Source organism: Protopterus annectens, chromosome 2.part0, assembly GCF_019279795.1.
Source record: "Protopterus annectens isolate FY-2018-M chromosome 2.part0, PAN1.0, whole genome shotgun sequence".
In the NCBI taxonomy this organism is placed as follows: domain Eukaryota; kingdom Metazoa; phylum Chordata; order Ceratodontiformes; family Protopteridae; genus Protopterus; species Protopterus annectens.
Window position 1 is genome coordinate 1409480603 of NC_056728.1, and position 19745 is coordinate 1409500347.

At 45.7% G+C, this 19745-nt stretch overlaps 1 protein-coding gene across 1 annotated transcript in view; it reads right to left on the minus strand.

Moving 5' to 3' along the window:
• NAA15 (N-alpha-acetyltransferase 15, NatA auxiliary subunit) overlaps window positions 1–19745 on the minus strand; it is a 2782393-nt gene that overhangs the window by 1958797 nt on the left and 803851 nt on the right. Inside the window, exon 6 of the mRNA XM_044060403.1 lies at window positions 10218–10344. Within this exon, the coding sequence (XP_043916338.1) occupies window positions 10218–10344 (127 nt within the window). The remainder of the gene's footprint in view (window positions 1–10217; window positions 10345–19745) is intronic.

Below are 19745 nucleotides of genomic sequence, written 5' to 3' on the forward strand. Positions count from 1 at the left end.
CTTGCAGTCAGCCTGGACAGTAGGGATAGTTGCTGGAAGTATAGGGGAAGATTTCTTTGTTTGTCCGGGGTCAAAAAAGCCATCTGAGAGGCTGTATTCAGTCTCACACCCAGAAAGCACATGTCCTGAGAGGGTACTAGACTGGACTTTGTTTCGTTCACAGAATACCCTAGGCACCTTAAAACTGCCATTACATACTGTAGATGCTGAAGTAACTTGACTTTGCCTTGAGCAAGAATCAGGCAATCGTCCAAATAAGGATAAATTTGTATTCCTTTTAGTCTTAAGAAGGCTATCACAGGAGCCAAGACCTTTGTGAACATCCTGGGCGCAGTAGATAAGCCAAAGGGCAATGCAGAGAACTGATAATGGAAAGTACCAGCCCGAAAATGCAGGAACCTCCTGCAGCTGGGCCTGATAGGAATGTGAAGATAAGCCTCTGAGATCCAGAGTTACCATCCAGTGATCTTTGCCTAGCAGAGGCAGAAGTTGCTGCAAAGTTAACATCTTGAACTTTGGAATGTCTAGGTATGTATTGAGAATGGACAAATCCAGAATTGGCCTCCAAGTGTTTCCTTTCTTTGGCACAAGGAACAGGCGAGAATAAAAACCTAGGCCTACTTCCGACGGAGGTACCGCCTGGATAGCCCCCATTTGTAAAAGTAAAGAAATCTGTTTGTGAGCCTCCAACATTTGCTGAGGATGTACGTCCGGCATGCCTTTGAAAGGAGGCAAGGTGTGAAAATAAAACTTGTAGCCTCGATTTATAATGTCCAACACCCATTTGTCCTGGGTGACCAAAAGCCAATTTTCCTTGAAAAGTGCCAACTTTCCTCCTAGAGGAGCTGCCAGACAGGAGGAATCTGGCAGCTGAACATACAGGTCATTGGGTCTGTTTACGAAAAAGCTGACCCCTGCCCTCACCAGAAGATTGTGCAGGAGAACTCCATGTCCTAGGCCTGAAAGAACCCTGAACATGAGCTCTGCCCCTACCACGTCTAGATCTGCCCTTAGACTGAAATTCAGAAGGCTAAGCCCATCCTTTTGCAGGCCAATTTCTGCTAAACTTAGGGGGCTGCACTTGTAAAAATTCCTTAACCGTCTGCATGGACTTAGCTTTGTCTTCCATTTTCTTCAAAACTGACTCCACAGAAGAACCAAAAAGAACTTCAGATTGAAGGGGGGCATCCAAAATACGAGCTTTAACATGCTCTGACAGATTTTGATCCTTAAGCCAGGCGTGCCTACGAATAACTGACCCAATGGCAGCCACCCTGGAAGAAGCCTGAAGAGCATCAAAGCCACACTGCAAGGAATGCTTACCAACCTGATCAGAGGCATGAACTAAGTCCTGCAATTCCTTACACTCAATACCCTCAGCTAGAGCATCTACCTTGGATTTCAACTGGCTTAACAGAAAATTCTGATACTTCAGCATATGAAACTGGCAATTTAAAGCCCTCATGGCTAGCGTGGAGGAGGTATACACTTTTTTACCCCACCTATCCAAAGCTCTAGAATCTTTATCCAGAGGTACCAGATTCTTAACTACAGAAGTCCTGACACCCTTAGGTCCCTGACTAATAGTTTCCGGGTCAGCTCTAGAACTCTTATACAAATATTTATGAGCCTCTGGAACTCTGTAATACCTGTCTGGCTTGACAGGGGCAGGGGGTAAAGAATCAGGATTCAGGGAAGCTTCAGAAAAAACATCCTGAACAACATCCAAAACAGGTGGAATAGCCAAGGGCCTATGTTGTGGTAAAAACAAAAATTCCCTAAGTCTCTTACGAGAATCTGAAAAATCCTGACCTTCCCACTTAAAATGCTCCCTCATGGAGTGCAGGGTTTCAGAAAAGGAAAAATTCTCTGGAGGAGAAGCAGAAGGACAGGAATTCTCTGCATCTGAATCAGAATAAGGAGGAAAATCCTGAATGTCCTCAGCAGAAGACTCAGAGTAATCTGAGGAATGTTCCAATCCCTCCACCTCTGTCTCCACCCTAGGCCTCTTATCTGGAGGGGGCATAGAACCTCTGATTAAAGTGATCAAATCCTCTGCCATTTTCAGCGTATGTTTTTTAGGAACAGAGCCCGAAGAACTAGGGCTGATGCCTGTGCCAGAAAGACCAGGTCTAGCTTTAGAAGGGGCTTTAGTGATAGAAGTAGAAGGCCTAACAACCTTATGTAAAGCAGGAACTACAGAAACGTGAGAGGCCCCCTCGGCCTGACCCAACTCCTGAGAGGCCAAATCCTGAAGAATTAAAGGCTCCCCCTGTGATTCAGCTGAAACCTCGGCTGGATCCACAGATTCAACCGTAGTTTCCATTGAACCGGCGTCCGCAACGGACGACTCATCCTGCTTAGACTTTAACGATTTATCTTTTCGCTTCTTAGCGGGCGTCGGAGGATCCGACGGCATGTTGTAGTTACACCGCTTACCAAAAACAAGTCTAGCACAATCTAACCTGCGTTTAATGGTGCGCTTATTAAATCTAGAGCAAAAGCGACACCCGACTACGTCGTGCTCAGGCCCCAAGCAAGGAATACAGAGAGAGTGGTAGTCCCTATGAGGTACCTGTTTCCCACAAGAAATACAATTATTAACTTTTTCTGACATCCGGATTTAACTGAGGCAAGAAAAGACAAAAATATTCCCCAACGGGGTACTTAGCCCAACTTGGTCTTCGGTCTGAAACTCAGAATACGAAAATTTCAGGACGCCGAACGGCACTTGCAAACGCTGCTTCTGCTTCGGACCATGCGGCAAGAAAGACTGAGGATATGGCGTCGGTCATGCGCTTTAGTACCACTGCGTACTGACGTCAGATCTGAGCGACCATGACTGACGCCAGCCTAACACTTTGGTATTCGGGCCGACCGAGGACAGCGGACTACCCACAGGTTATGACTGCAGCAATGTGAGACGAAGAACATCTTCATCTTCCTATCAACATCTGCTTTGGATAGGCAAAAGGAGAACCTGACAGAAGTCAATGTGAAAGGGGGATATGACATCCTCCCTGGCGTCTCCTGTACAAAAGGATCAGAGTCATGGGGAAATGGGCTTTAGAGTGAAATGAGGACTCCTATTTCTGGGAGATTTAATTGTTCCCGTAGTCAGCTCAGGAGGAGTTGTATTGAATCTTTTCACAATTTTCGCTGGCACTAAGAGGCCGGAGAAAGTACAGTTTTGTACCTAGCATAAATGTAGATGTCCGAGAGGTATGCATCTGCAGTCCTAACATATGGGTTGTCCTGCCTCAGGCAGCCCTTCGGTCGGCCGGATTCCAAAGTCTGGGTCTGGCCTCGGCTGATGTCGCACTTCACCAGACGTCATAGCTGTTGTGAATTGGGTATAAAGGCATCAGCCGACACCATTTTCCTCAGTGTTTCTTGCCCCAGATGCCAGGTGCCCTCTAGGAAGGCTAAATTTGGATAAATGTGAATGATCCCAAACAGTAGAGAGCAAACAAAAATAAACATGTATATACATATATACAAACAAATACACCATAATAGATTCCCCCAGCTAGCTACAAGATGGGCAAATACCCTAGGAGTACCACAGAGGGGAAGGAGGGTGGGTAATCCTGACTGCAGATGCATACCTCTCGGACATCTACATTTATGGTAGGTACAAAACTGTACTACGTCCTTCAAGGATGCATCTGCAGTCCTAACATATGGGTAGAATACCATAGCCAAACTGGGGGAGGAGGCACTAAGATGATTATGGTTGCAGTTAAGATCCCTTGCAAAACAGCAGTTGCAAAACCTGCTCGGGATCTGGAGTATAAAGGTAGATTATAATGCTTGGCAAATGTATGCACGGAGCTCCAAGTAGCAGCTTCTAAAATGTCCTTGGTAGCCACTCCTCGCAAGAAAGCTGTAGTAGTGGCTGTAGCCCTTGTGGAGTGAGGTCTGATGTTTTCTGGAGTTGTCTTTCCATGAAAAGAGTAACAAAATCTAATGCAATTTCCTATCCATTTTGAGATTGTCTGTTTTGAAATTGCTTTTCCTTCCATTCCTGTTGCATATGCTACCAGAAGCTGGTCAGTTTTTCTATTGTTCTTGGTTCTGTCCAGATAGTAGCGCAATTGCCTGTGCCCATCCAAGGTATGTAGTAGTCTTTCCCCCCTGTTCTGTGGGTTGGGGAAGAATGTTGGTAGGTGGATTGCTTGGTTCAATGATACCCTGGAGACCACCTTTGGCATAAAAGTAGGGTTAGTTCTCAAGGACACTCTATCCTGATGGAAGATAAGGAAGCGCTGTACTGCCATTAATGCCTGTAATTCAGAAACCCTTCTTGCTGAAGTGATTGCAAGCAGGAAAGCAGTTTTCCAAGATAAGAACTGTAATTCTGCTGTTGCTGCTGGTTCGAAAGGGGAAGTGTTAACTTTTCCAGCACAAAGTTAAAGTCCCATGTAGGCAAAGGTGGCTTCCTTGGAGGCTTTACATTTTTAATTCCTCTCAGAAACTGCCTGAGTAAAGGATGAGAGAAGACTGGAGGATCCATGTTGTATTCTGCTGAAATTGCTGATGCATGAATCTTAATGGAGGAATAAGACAGGCCATTGTGGAAAAGTTCTGCTAAATATTCCAGGATGTTAGCTATGTTTGCTAATGATACATTTTCTCCTTTTGCTGCACTCCAAATGAGGTATCTTTTCCATTTGGCTGAATAAGTCTTCCTTGTGGAGGGTCTGCGAGCCTCCAGGATAATGTCTTTAACCCTCTGAGATAAATCTGGGTTGTTTTGTTTTATGTAATATTCCAAGCAGCTAGCTGCAGTGTTTTCAAGTTTGGATGTAGGATCTTGAAGCTGTTCTGTGTTAGCAGTAAAGGAACTAGAGGTAGAGGCCATGCGTGTGTCCGAGACATACTCCTCAGTAGCGGGTACCAATGTTGCCTCGGCCAGTCTGGAGCTATCAGGATGATCCTTGGGTGATCTTCTTTGATCTTTAGTAGCACTTTGTGCATCAAAGGAAGAGGTGGGAATGCATATGCTGTCAGGTTTTCCCAACTGAAGGATAGGGAGTCCACCTTCCAAGCAAGTGGGTGGTATGTCCTTGTGCAGAATTTCCTCAATTGGTGGTTGTGTGGGGATGCGAACAGGTCTATTTCTGGTAGTCAAATTAACAAGATAGCACCAAAAACCACTAGTAAAAAATCACGAACAGAAAAGCAGTGAAAAAGGACCAAACAGCAAATAGCGTATAACTGATAGATGGTAGTCCCCATTTCTTTGTAATGGATTTGAAGATGTCTGGATGCAGCATCCATTCGTGGGCATCCGTGGTAGTTCTGCTTAAGGTGTCTGCTAGAATATTTTCTTTTCCTGGCACAAATATGGCCTGGAGCTGAATGTTGAGGTTCAGGGCCACATTCCATAGGTCCATTGCCATCCGGCATAGAGGATATGAGTGTGTGCCTCCCTGTTTGTTGATATACCACATGACTGTGGTGTTGTCCGTCCTTATCAGCAAATGACCCTGTTGAAGAAACGGTCTGAATGTCTGAATTGCCTGTTTCACTGCCAGAATCTCTTTTTGATTTATGTGTAGGTTCAGCTGGTCTTGTGTCCAAAGGCATTGTATACACTTGTCCACCATGTGTGCCCCCCAGCCTAGGTCTGAGGCGTCCGTGGTGATAGTCTGGCTTGGGTGAGGTTTGTGGAAAGGCAGTCCTCTGTTCAACTGACAGGCCTGAGCCCACCACAGGCATTCTTGTTTCAGGCATGGAATTATTGGAATCTGGGCTTCTAGACTGTGCTTGTGTTGAGACCATATATTCCTTAGGTACCACTGCAACTTCCTCATATGCAGCCTGGCATGTGGAATCAATATTATGCAGGATGCCATGTAACCCAGGGCTTGCAGGACTTTCCTTGCTGTAAGCTGGTTTTGTGTTGTTAATGCCTTGAAATAGAGTGGTAGTTGCTTTTGTTTTTCTGCTGTGAGAAATGCCATCTGATTTGAAGTGTCCAGTTCTGCACCCAAGAATGTTATCCTTTGGGATGGTGCCAGCCTTGACTTTTTCATGTTGACTGTGTATCCCAGGGCTTGCAGTAGTTGTATAACCTTTTCCAAATCTTTTGTTAATTTGGTCTTGTTGTCCGCTTGTATTAGGCAGTCGTCCAGGTATGGATAAATCTGAATTCCCTGAAGCCTGCAATGAGCAATTACTGATGCCAGGCATTTCGTGAATACTCTGGGCGCAGTAGATAAGCCAAAGGGCAATGCTGAGAATTGATAATGCTCTGATCCTGCAAGAAATCTGAGGTATCTTCTGCAATCTGGTCATATAGGGACGTGCAGGTATGCCTCCTTGAGATCTAGAGTCACCAGCCAAGACTCCTTGCCCAGCATGGGAAGAAGTTGCTGTAGGGTCAGCATTTTGAATTTTGGAACCATGAGATATGTGTTCAGAGCGGACAGGTCGAGAATAGGCCTCCAGTGGTTTTCTTTCCCTGGTACCAGGAAAAGTCTGGAGTAAAATCCTTGTCCTTGTTCCATAGGCGGTACCTTTTCTATAGCTCTCATCCTTAGTAAGTGGTTGATTTGTCCTAGAGCGTTTGTTTTTTGGTTTGGTGGTAGGTTTGGCATTCCTCTCCTTTTTGGAAGAGTGTGGAAGTGAAACCTGTAGCCTTTATCTATTGTCTGTAAAATCCATTTGTCTCCTGTAATGTAATGCCAGTTTACGGAAAATAAGGCTAGCTTTCCGCCTAAGGGTGCTTCCAGTTGTTCCCTGGTAGGCGGTGTCAGAGTCAAGTCATTGTGTCTGTCCTGTGGAAGTGGTAGTAGCTGGATCTGTGGCAGTACTTCTCTGGCTGTTAGGCTGCCACTGACATCCCCTGTAGGCACCTCTGGATTGACCTCTGCCTCTTGGGCGCCTATTTCTGCCTCTCTGTGCTCTGGAGGTGCCTGGAAAGGACCAATTCTTCGAAGGCCAATTTCTACTAAACCTCAGAGGCTGGACCTGTAAGAAACCCTTGACTGTTTGGACAGATTTTGCTTTTTCTTCCACCTTCTTTAGCACTTGCTGTGCAGGGGAGCCAAACAAACTTTGTTTCTCCATGGGAGCATCTAGGAGCTTTGACTTTACATGGTCTGGTAAGGATTGCTCTTTTAACCATGCATGCCTTCTGATCACTGTTCCAGTCATAGCTGAGCTAAAGGAAGCCTCCAGTGCATCATAGCCGCATTTTAGGGAATGATTACTGACCTGCTGAGTGTTATGTACCAAATCCTGAAGGGACTTACGGTCTATAGGTTCAGGAGAGGACAGTTTTTTATTTAGCTGGTCTAACAAAAATTCCTGATACTGAATCATGTGGAATTGACAGTTTAAGGCCCTAGCCGAAAGAGTAGCAGAAGTATAAACTTTTTTTACCCCATCTCTCTAATGCTCTAGATTCTCTTTCAGAGGGGAGGGGATTTTTGGCAGAGGCAGCTGCTACAGCTTTGGGGCCCTGTGAAATGGTTTCAGGATCTGCAATAGGAGCCTTTTACAAGTGAAAGTGGGTGTCCGGGACCCTGTAATATCTGTCGGGCTTAGCAGGGGCCGGGGGAAGAGAGTCAGGAGCAGTACAGGTATCATTAAATGCATCATCCACAACTGTTAGTACTGGAGGAATGGCTAAAGGCCTATGCTGTGGTAAATGTAAAAAGGTCCTTAGCCTTTTCCTTGAATCTGAAAAATCCTGGCCCTGCCATTGAAAATGCTCTCTCATAGCATGTAAGGTTTCCCCAAAAGAAAATTCCTCAGGAGAAGAGGCAGAAGGAATGGAGTCTTCTGCATCAGAATCCTCATAGGGAGAATATGGGCTTTCTGGAGGATCTGAGTTTTCTGAATCATCCGAGGAATAGTCTGTAGAAACAGGATCCGGGGCCTCTGCTCTAGGCCTCTTCTCTGGAGGGGGTTGAGAGGCCCTGTCTGGGTGAGGTTGGGATCCCCTGATCAAAGAAATGAGATCCTCAGCCAGGCTGAGCATTTGGGAACTAGAGGTAGGCCTGTGTGGGGGAGTTTTAGCAGGCAAGGCCTTAGAAGATTTAGCTGCTTTAGCCCTAGAAAAAGCCTTGATAGACATAGATGCAGGGGGCCTAGCAGTTCCACGTGCAGGAGTAGATATGTCTAAAGAAATAGTATCTGATAAATCCTGCGTGCCTGCTACAGCAGGGGAGATTTTAGTAGCAGATTCAGCCATGCTGTGTGAGGCCTCGGCTATCGGAGGCATGCTTTCGGCCGAAGGAAGAACCGAGGACTCGGTTTCAGCCGAAACAGAGACACTCGCGGTTGGCTTAACCGTGGTTTCGGCCGAAACCGCGGACCGCGAGTGTCTGTCCTTTTCCTTACGCTTTGTAGCTAATTGTGGAGTCGGAGTCTCCGACGGCATTTTGTAAGCAAAAGCGGGACCAAAAAACTCCTCTGCAAACTCCGACCGACGTCTAAGTGTCAGTCGGTTGAAGGAAGCACAGGCTAGACAAGCTGATACGTCGTGGTCTGGGCCTAAGCAAGGAAGGCAGTAAGAGTGGAAATCCTTATGAGGTATTTGTTTCCCACAAGTTAAACAATTATTTACTTTTTCTGACATCGGCTGAGGCAAGAAAGAGTCCCCAACGGGGTACTTAGCTTTTAGAAGTCTTCGGTAGTAGAAATCTCTGGATCTGACCGACCGGCACTTGCGAACAGCTTCTGCTTCGGGCACCGCGCGGCAAGAAAGACTGAGGAAAATGGCATCGGCTGATGCCTTTATACCCAATTCACAGCAGCTATGACGTCGGGTGAAGTGCGACATCAGCCGAGGCCAGACCCAGACTTTGGAATCCGGCCGACCGAAGGGCTGCCTGAGGCAGGACAACCCATATGTTAGGACTGCAGATGCATCCTTGAAGGACATCGAGTGACAGACTGTTTTCTGTGCTCCCTGGACTCCAATTAAGACTTTATTTTTGTGCGGGGTTTGAACCCCTGAAACAGAAACAGCAGAAGCAGACTGTGGAAGCAACTCTTTCAAGACCAACTTATTTGGGCCACCACTCAAGGCCCATAGAATTAAACCCAGCAAAAATGGAGCATGGAGTTTCAAGGCTGGCCGCACCCAAACAGTACACGCGCTCCCTGCAGGCATTAGAATTGTGCATCTTACACTCAAAGTGAACTTTTTAAAATCCATAGGTTTTCAGCCATAGAATAGGGAGATAAAAAACAGGGAGGCAAACAATGGATTTTTTTTTGAGAGGAAATTACAGAAGAGGAAAAGTACCAGCGATGTTATGTCAAATATCTTATGAGCGGGTAGGAAAAGTAGGAAGGAAAGTGCTACCAACAATGGTAACCACAAGTACCCTAAAACAACAAGTAAAAGAGGAAAAAGAGCTACTGAAAGGCAGAAACCTGAAAAAAATCTACAAGGTGGAGGGGGGAGGTGATATCAAGGCAAAAAATAAAAAAAATAGCTAATTTCACTCTCAAAAAGTGTATGGAAACATCTTACAAGCTTGAATCAGCACGATCTAGGTCTGAAGCAAAGAGGAGGCATACCAGATCTGAGATATTACAGGATTCTGAGGCATTATGGTTAAAGAAGCTCGAGAGTCTTATGCAAAAGTCTATGTGAATGTGGCAGAGCTGAATCAGAGACCCCTCAAGTTGGGGAATGAATGAAAATGACAAATCAGCAGAAAACATTACTGTGACAGAGTTATTAATGGGGCCTGTCAATCACAATTCTGATGGAAGCAACTAGGCACTTCTGGGTAACAAAAAAGTCACAGTTCATTGCAACTGAGAAATTCTTATGCTTTGTAAGTAAATAGTTTGCTGTTGAAATAAAACATCTCATAAGTCTGTCCACATGTCACACACATCACTCACAGAAATAAGTAGAGACTTTCTCCAAAAATTTCCAAAGTACTCAATGTGAATAGGAAAATAACCTGGAGGACAAAAAAGGCAAAAAAATGTCATTACGGTATGACACGTTGCATTGTGGGAAGCCGGATCTTTTAACTTAAAAACTTAAGTGGAGAAGCTCCATCATGCCACTTCAAAGAATCTGTTTAGAAAATACTGCTAACCACTTTTTAGTGTGTTACAAATAAAACATATCTTACTTCCATCTCCACAGAAGTCTACCAAACTCAAAAAACAGGATAATTAAGGAAGAAATGTAGCTTCGCAGCCATAACATTTAAGACAATTATGCAAATACTTACCCGGTTTGAGAGCCTTTTCAAGGCCTTTGTAGTATGCCCAGTTTTCAGGATTTCTTTCTTGCAGACTTAGATAGACCCGGACAGCTTCCTCTAAACGGTCCAATTTTAACAGCAGCTCTCCTGTTAGAAGCATTAAAAGCAGTTAAACATGAAGCACAGTCCAACTGCATCCAAATTACAGCACCCAAATGTTAATGTGCAATTGCCAATATAATTCAGATCCATTCAAACAGGGTTTCTTATCCTACATGTACTTGGATATAAAAGCCAATGAGATTGTAAAGGGCCAATGCAACACCTGGCAAACTCTTGAGTGTAACATATCTTCAGTCCACATCACTATACACTTTCAAATGCGTACACACTTGCTCAGTAGCCTAAATAAGCCTTGAACAAGGCAAAAAATGGATAAAGAATAGTTGTGAAAAATCTTACCATAACCATAGATGCTCTTCTCTTCCATGTTAAAGTATTCTGACTGTGGGATCCCTCCACCTCAGGCAACCCAAATGTCGGCTCCCATGCAAAAGCTTAAGCCTGGATGCTGCTAGTGCGTGGGAGGTCACATGCAGAGCCATAAACCAGAGAACTGAAATGTGACATCTGCAAACAAACACCTCAGAGCGGATTGCCCAGTCAGACAATACTCTAAAGTGGTGCCAGGTTAAATGTAAAGAAGGGAGATAGGTGGGAGGGAAGGAATACTGCAAAATGGAAGAGAAGGACATCTATGGTTATGGTATGATTTTACACAACTATTCTCCTATTCCCATAATGCAGTATTCTGACTGTGGGAGAGTACCACAGCTCAAGGAGGAGGAAGGGTGGTGGAAGAAGTTGCAGTTTCCAGCAATCCCTGCAGGAGTACCCTTGCAAACCCTACTCTAGCTCTGGAGATATGGTCCAATTTGTAATGTTTGGTGAAGGAATGCACTGAGGACCATGTGGCTGCCTCAAGAATGGTAGCTGTGTCCAGGCACTTATGGAAGGCCCCAGAGGAAGTCACAGCTCTTGCAGAGTGTACCCTTTACCCCACGAGGTAATTGTTTCCCATTGCGGGAGGAGCAGAAAGTGACCGTTTTCCTTATCCCGCAGGACACTGCCTTGCCCTGGGGTGGAAGGACACAAAATCCTGATTGGACTTAGATATTTTTAGTTTTGTCCAAATAAAAAGTACAGCTGTGTAAACTCACCATAAATGTAGATGTTAGAGTGCATTCAATGTTGAAGTGATCACCTGTGGGTTGTCCCTGTTGTGGTAGCCCTCGGCCGGCCCGAATACAAGAGTCAATGTTTTTCTAGGACAGCTGCTGTCGCTTGCTGTGTTACGTCAGGTCATCAGTGCTATAAAGGAAGGAGGCAGACGCCATTATATCAGTTTTTCTTGCCCTAACCAGTCAGAGACCCAAGTAAATATAGTAAAGTGGTCCTGGTGGCTAAAAGCCACCGTTAGAAACTTATGTCTCTCTAAAGAAAGAAGAAACTAGGGGGAAGGAGGGTGGGAAACCAGGACTGCAACCGTATATTCACTAACATTTATATTTATGGTAAGTGTAAACAACTGTACTATGTTTTTCGTGTTTCACTGTTGCAGTCATCACCTGGGAGAGGATTCCCAAAGCTGAGGAGAGGGGTGGTAGGATTAGTAAGAGACCTAGGAATGTGTCAGCATGTACTGCAGAAATGTAAAGGCAAATCCTGCACTAGCCTTAGAAAACAGAGGTAGGTGGTAAGGCTTGGTAAAGGTATAGACAGAAGTCCAGGTGACAGCTTCCAGGATGCCCCTGGTGGGAACTCCTCTGAGGAATGCTGTGGAATTGGAGGCTGCCCTAGTGGAGTGGGTTTGAATAAATTTAAGGGGGTGGGGGGTTCCCATACAATCTGTAGCAGAAACGGATACAGTGTGATATCCATTTGTAAATGGTTTGTTTGGAAATGGGCTACCCCTCTGCCCCTGGGACAAAGTTGACAAGTAGTTGGTCTGTTTTTCTGAAGGGTTTAGTGCAGTCCAGATAGTATCTGAGCTGCCTATGCACATCTAGTGAGTGCAGAATTTTTCCCCCTTGTTTTGAGGGTTAGGGAAGCAGGTGGGTAGATCTATGGCCTGGCTGAGTTACATTAGATACCACCTTGGGCATGAAGGTGGAATTAGTACTCGGGGAGACCCTGTCCGCATGGAAGATGACAATGGGCTCAATGGCCATCAGTGCCTGAAGTTCTGAAACTCTTTTGGCTGAGGGGATAGCCAAGAGAAAATGAGTCTTCCAGGATAGGTATCTTAGTTCTGCTGGAGCAGCAGGTTTGAAGGGTGGCAGAGTTAGTTTTTCCAAAACATAATTCTAGTCCCAGGATGGAGTGGGTGGCCTTCTGGGATGTCTGATATTAGAAGCCCCTCTGACAAATTGTTTAATCAAAACATGGTAGAACAAGGGCTGCTCTCTATCAAAATGAGCTGAAATGGCGGAGGCGTGGATTTTAATATAGGAGGAGAGGCCACTATTAGTCCAGGAAAAGAGGGGTGGAAGGTTGTGAGGTATTGCCCCCTCTGACTGCTGGGCCTACTGGCCTCTTTGATAATGTCTAGGACCCATTTGCTTAACAGGGGCCCCTTGTTTGCCTTTAGAGTATTAGCCATGTTGACAGCTTGAGAGTCTTGTAACTCGGTGCAGCATCCCCCCCCCCCCACCTGAGTTAAGAGGTCTGAGATCAGGAGAAGCTACCTGGGAAGCCGTAAGGTCAGGCTGCTCAGTAAGGGGTACCAATGTTGTCTGGGTCAATATGGAGCACTGAGGATGGCCTTTGGTCTCTCCTCCCTTATTTTTATCAGCACCTTTGGAATAAGAGGCAGAGGATGGAATGTGTACACAAAGAGGGTGTTCCAGGGGAAGGTCAAGGCATCCCCCTTCCATGCTATGTGGCGATATTCCCTGGTACAGAATTTTTTCAGCTGATAGTTGAGATACGAAGCAGAGAGATCCACCTCCGGAGTCCCCCACGCCTGAGTGATTTGTAAAAAGATTTTTCTGTAGAGCTGCCATTTGTGGGGGTCCAGTAAGTTTCTGCTTAAGCGGTCTGCCAGCATGCTGTTGATCCCTGGTATGTATTGGGCTATCAGGCATAGTCCTATGGAAGAGGCAATCAGCCAGAGGCTCATGGCTAGCCTGCACAGAGGGTAAGATTGGGTCCCTCCCTATTTGTTGATGTACCGCATTACGGCAGTGTTGTCTCTTTTGATAAGGAGAACCCCTGGCTTGAGATGGGGTTTGAAGGATGTCAGAGCCTTTTGTATTGCCATCATTTCCTTCTGGATGATGTGTAAGGGAAGGTGCTGGGCATCCCAAAGACCTTGGGTGCACCTGCCTTCTAGGCGAGCGCCCCAAGCAATATCTGAGGCGTCTGTGGTAATGGTCTGCCTGGTTGGGCAGATGGTGAAGGAAAGACCCTTGTTCTGGGCATAGGCCCCTGCCTACCAGAGAAACTCGGCCCTTATACAGGGGATCAGAGGAAGACAGGTCTCTAGAGGTTGAGAGTTCTGACACCAAAGGTTACTTGGGTACCAAGTTTTCTCATGTGAACCCTGGCCAGAAAAATTAGAATGATGGAAGATGCCATGTACCCCAAAGCTTGCAGTAACTTCCTCACAGTGAGGTGACTTCTGGAAGCCAGGTGAGTAAAATAGAGAGAGGCAGGAAGCTCTGCTTTTCTGGGGATAGAAAGGGCATTTGGGATGCTGTGTCTAGCAGTGCTGCCAAGAAAATGAAATTCCTGGAGAGTGTTTGCTTTGATTTCTTCTCATTCATGGTGTACCCTACGGAGGTTAGGAGGGGTTTTGACAAAGAGGAGGTCCTTGAAGAGCTTTTCTTTACAATCTGCTTGAATGAGGCAGTCATCCAGATGAGGGCAAATTTGTACATTTTTCTGTCTACAAAGGCTATGGCCGGGGCTAAGTAGATGAGCCAAAGGGTAGCACAGAGAACTGAAATTGTTGTGAGACTACTCTGAAGAAAAGGAATTTCCTGCAGGATTCCCTTATGGGGATGTGGAGGTAGGCATCTTTTAGATCTAGGGTAACCAACCAGGCATTTTTCTGTCAGCATAGACAGCAGCTGCTGCAAAGTTGGCATTTTGAAATTGGGGACCACCAGTGTTCAGTAAGGATAAATCCAGCATGGGGAGCAAAGTGCCTTCTTTGCTGGAAACAAAGAATAGTTTGGAATAAAAGCCTTTGCCTGTTTGATCTGAGGGGACAGTTTCTACTGCCCCTTGAGATATATAAGTTTGCACTTATTTCAATGCCACTGCCCACTGATTTGGAGGTAAGTCTGGGTACCCTCTTAGAACTGGGAGTTCGTTGAAGGAGAATTTGTATCCCTGAAAAATTATCTTTAAGACCCATTGGTCCTTTGTTACAGAAAGCCAATTTTCTTTGCAATGGGAGAGCCTTCCTCCTAGTTTTTGGAGAGTGAAAAGAGGGGGGAGGGAGTCATTGAGAGTTTTTGCCATAGAGGGATGGCTTAGAACCCTGTGCCTTTGGAGTGGAAGTGGTCCACTGTTTGGTTCTCTGCTGTCTCTGGGATAGGAGTCTGGGTGGTCTGTCCCTGCGGGGCTTACCTTGCCCAGTCTGCTAGATGCAGAAAGGACCAGTGTTTTGAAGGAAAATTCCCGCTGAACCCAAGACGTTGGTACCTGAAGGAAGTCTTACTGTTTGCATAGATTTTGCTTTGACTTCCATCTTTTTAAGCACCTCTTCTGCTTTTACTCCAAACAAGCGGTCCACGGGTGCATCAAGCAATTTATATTTGACATGATCAGGGAGAGGTTGTTCTTTCAACCATGCATGTCTCCTAATGACAGATCCTGACGCTGCTGTCCTGCTTGAAGCTTCTAAGGCATCATATCCACAGTGTAATGAGTATTTAGCCACTTGACAAGTAGAGTGCAGTAAATCTGCTGCCTCTTTCAAACTCAAACAGTCAGGAAGGGTTAAAATCTTTTGTTTTAATAGTTCTAATGTGTGTTGTTGATATTTTAACATGGGGAAGTAACAGTTGAGTGCTCTGATAGCCAAGGTTGCAGAGGTATATACTTTTTTACCCAATCTGTACACAGCTCTGGAGTCCTCGTCAAAAGGAACAAGATTTTTTGCAGAACTAGCCTTAGCTACTTTTGGTCCCCGTGTAATGACCTCTGCGTCTGCAGCAGGATTTCTGTACAGGTATTTGAGAGAATCCAGTACTCTAATACCTGTCAGGTTTTCTGGGAGGAGGTGGGAGGGTGTCAGAAGTTAAGCTGGATTCATGGAAGACATCATCAACCACTTCTAAGATTGGAGAGATGGCCAAGGGTCTGTGCTGGAACGGCTCTAGAAACTTAGACTTTTCTTTGAGGAAAGTCCTGGGATTCCTAGTGGAAATGTTCCCTGAGGGTGTGAAGGGTTTCCCCAAAGGAAATATCTTGTGGTGGGGAGGCAGAAGGAATGGATTCCTCTGCATCTGAATACTCAAGCAGTCAGAGGTTCTTAAGTTGGTACTAGGTTATCGGCCCTAGGGCCAATACAAGCCTAGCCATAATAATTCCCTGGCTATTTCTTCCCACACTATTTACTTCGCTGGACACCTGTCTAGCAGGGCGACTGACGTGATCCCCAGGGTGAATCTCCTTTCTCCTATTCAATCATCAAGGTTGCTTTTGAAGAGGGCCAAAGAGGTGCTCTGCTTGACATGTATGGGCAGCCTATTCTATAGTCTGGGGAGTCTCAGGGTCAAGAACCTAGCCCTCCAGCATGTTTTGTTTATTGTGATGAGAAGATTTAGATCCCTGGAGCATCTGGCTCTGAGGGATTGGGATTTCTGTAAGTGTAGCATGTCCAACAGCTCTGGGTTTGACATGGCCTTGTATGTTAAGCAGAGATCGCCTTGGAGTAGACGAAATGCGACAGAGTATAGCTGGAGTTTTTTAAGGCGGTCAGCATAAGGCATCTGCATTAGGCCTGTGATTCATTTAGTGAGGTATTTCTGCGGCCTTTCCAGTTGTTGCCGATGTCTTGAGAGGTACATACCAAATGGGGCATTGTATTCTATAATGGGTCTAATGAGGGACGAGTACAGTGGGACAATGACCTCCTTTTTTCCAGATGAAAAGCCCTTAGTGATGAGGTGTGCCAAATAGGGTTTCCTGACTGTCGTGGAGATGTGGTTATTGAAGGTGAGACCACTGTCCACCTGTGTCCCCCAAGTCTCATCACACTTTCGGTGTTTTGTGTACTGCCACCTATGTGATAATTCACAGGTACATGTTTTTTCCCAAAGGGGATAACTATACATTTCTTGGCATTGAGCTTGAGCCCATGGCTCTGGCACCAAGAATCTGTTTCTGTAAGGCTCTTTTGTAGAGTATCCACATCATTTGGGGATTCAATAATGGCTCCCAGTTTCCAGTCAACTGCAAACTTTGTTAGCCAGAGTCCCTTAGTGTTGGCCTGTATTTCAGAGAAGTAGATGCCAAACAAGAGAGGTCCCAGGACTGAACCCTGAGGTACTCCACTTGTCTGGAGCTGGATTTGGAGTCAGCTACTTTTACGGTGTGGGTTCCGTCAGTAAGCCAGTTGGCAACCCATCGAGTGACATAGGGATTAATACCCAGCTTAGTAAGTTTATCTATGATTCCAGAGTAGGGGATGGTGTCAAAGGCCTTGGCGAGGTCCAGATAGGCTGTGTGGACTTCCTTACCCTTGTCCACGGCTCTGGAGACTGATCCGAAGAAGTCAATAAGGTTCAAAAGACAAGATCGGCCCTTCACGAACCCAAACTGGGTGGGGTCCAGTGTTTTAAGGTTGCCAATGTCTTTGTTTAGAAGTTCCATGATAATACGTTCCATGGCCTTGCAGATCAGGCTAGTCAGACTGATGGGGCGGTAGTTCCCGGGATCCAAGGTGGATCCCCCCTTGTGGAGTGGGATAACTGTAGCTGTGCGCCATTCACTGGGCACGAAGCCTGAGGTGAGAGTATGATCAAACATGACACTTAGGTGAGGTGCCAGTTCATTTTGTAGTTTATGTAGTACACAGCCTGGGATGTTATTTGGTCCCATGGATGCTGTACTCTTAAGCTTTGGAGAGTGCGTTTTTTTTACCTGTGTCACCGTTATTACTGGAATTTGGCAATTTTCCAGTATTGAGATGGGACATTTAGGGGGTGAGGGGGGTGAAGTTGGCAATGAATCGATCTGCCAGGATACTGGCAATATCCTTGGGATCAGCATATTTAATGCCATTCTGCTGTAGCTCAGAGCAGATCTGAGCATTGCCATTTAGATTCTTACATAGTTACAGAATGCCTTGTGGTTGTCTTTGGAATCTTTGGCAATTTTATTTTCGTAACTAGCTTTATAGGATTTTATGAGGGATCTTACTGAGGCTGGTAAGGGAGTTTTTTGCATCCTGGAATGTTCCTCTTCTGCAACAGTTGTTTTCCTTTTGTTGTAAATGTTTGACAGGGGACCACCAGATTGGCTTCCTTTTTTTTGGAGGAGAGCATCTTGGTTCTATTTGGGATGGCACGATTCATGCATGAGTGGATGTGCTCGTACAGTGCCTTAGTGTAGGACTCAGCAGTCCAACTTTCAGTTCCTGTCTGCATGGGTGTCACGAAGTTTGTAACTTCTGACTTGAGTAGCATGAAGTTGGCCTTGGAGAAGTTTTTTTATGGAGGTTTCCTTACTGGGGGGTGGGGGTGGGATGTGGATGTTAAGGGTGATTAGCTTATGGTCTGACCTGACCAACAAGGGGGTGACCATAGGTGTGGAGCATCGATTTCCCATGTTGGTAATGACCAGGTCTAGGATACTACAGCCCCTGGTGGGACTATGGATTAGTTCCTCCAGAGCATTGGAATTTGTGAATTCCAAGAACAGTTGGGCTAAGGTGCTGGTGCACGAGTAGTTTTCCCAGTTAACGGCAGTGTGGTTGAAATCACCCAGTATTAGGGTGTTTGGTTGAATATTAATATTTTCCAGTATGTTTAAGAAAGGTGTAGTGAGAAGCTTGGGGCATGGTGAGGGATCTGTAGCAAGCTACAATTTGAATTGCAGTCTTACCTAATGTTAGTTGCACCTGGAGAATTTCAGACGCATTGTGTTGGGCAACTAAACTGGTGGTGGGAATATCCTTGGTGAATATGGACACTCCCCCACCTTTAGTATTTCGATCCTGGTTTGGTAGCCGAAAAGTGTGGTAAGAGTTGTAGCCTGGTACTGCAGGGGTGCTCTCTGGAGCCTTGAACCAAGTCTCGGTTACTGCACAGATATCGATGTTCTCCATTTTTAGGAGTGCCTCGACAGAGTGCATGTTGAGGTTTAGACTTCTAGCATTGAGTAGCATTGCCTTCAGATTTTGCATGTTTGTACCTGTTACGGTGGTAGTTTTGTCCTTTGACCTTTGCCTAAAAAAAGGCACTATAGTGGTGGCAAGAGCCTTAGCCAGTAACCTGAATCCCAGGGGCGACAAATGCAGACCATCTCTGGCAAAGCATCGTGGTCTGTCGATTATGTCATCCCAGGCAGACAGATACTGGATCCCCTTTGAATGACACCAGAAGCTTAGCCAATTGTTGAAATCAATCATTTTATCCTTATATTGTGGTATCATTCTGGGTGAAGGCAGGATGCTACTCAGGGCTGGAGTCATACCTGCCTGGGCCACATGATCCGAGAGCTCTTCCATGTCTCTTTTCATGTAGTCCAGGGAGGTATGTCTCAAGTCATTCACTCCAACATGGACAATGACCGTCATATTTATACTAGTTGTGGAGTGACTTGGGTGCATGAGTTTTATGTCGGATCCTGGCACCCGACAGGCAGCTCACTGTAATTTTCTCCTTGTTCAGCCTGATGAGTGGGACATCAGTGTGCCTGACTAGAGTCACCTATGACTAAAGTGTTAGGTACGTTGTCTTGCCTTAGGGGCTGTTGCTAGGTGGCACACTGGTGTTGTGAGCTATGCGACACTTTGGTTGTAATTGGTGTTTGTTTGCGTTTCAGCTTCAGAGGTCCTTGTTGCTTGGGCAGGTTACAGTTAAGGGCTTCCGCATATGTGGATTTAGTGTTGCTATATGTGGGTGTTGGTGTGTGCGTTTAGAAGGGCTGTGTGTTGCTTGAGGTGTAGTGTGGGTGTTAACCTTCTCCTCTCGAATGTCTAGCACAATCTTGGGTGGAGAGAGCATTGCTTCCAGTTTGGCTATTTAAGTGCATCTCTCATAGGTTGGAGTGCTGGGTGGTAGGAGAGGGTTGTCTGTGTACATGAGGCAATCGCTGCATTGCCCCAGTATGCCCAGATTCACCAGGTGGACAGGAGAAATCAACGGAAGCTGACCCTTGGACATGCCTGGTTTGGTGCCTCCCCCCCCCCCCTTAGCAAGATACTTTGCAATTAAAGGCTGTTTAGTGCCTGTGATTAATTTCTCCTTATTAATAAGGATATTTCAGTACTTGCATCAGTTTAAGGCTTCCTAGTGCTTTCCAGCAGGTATTAGA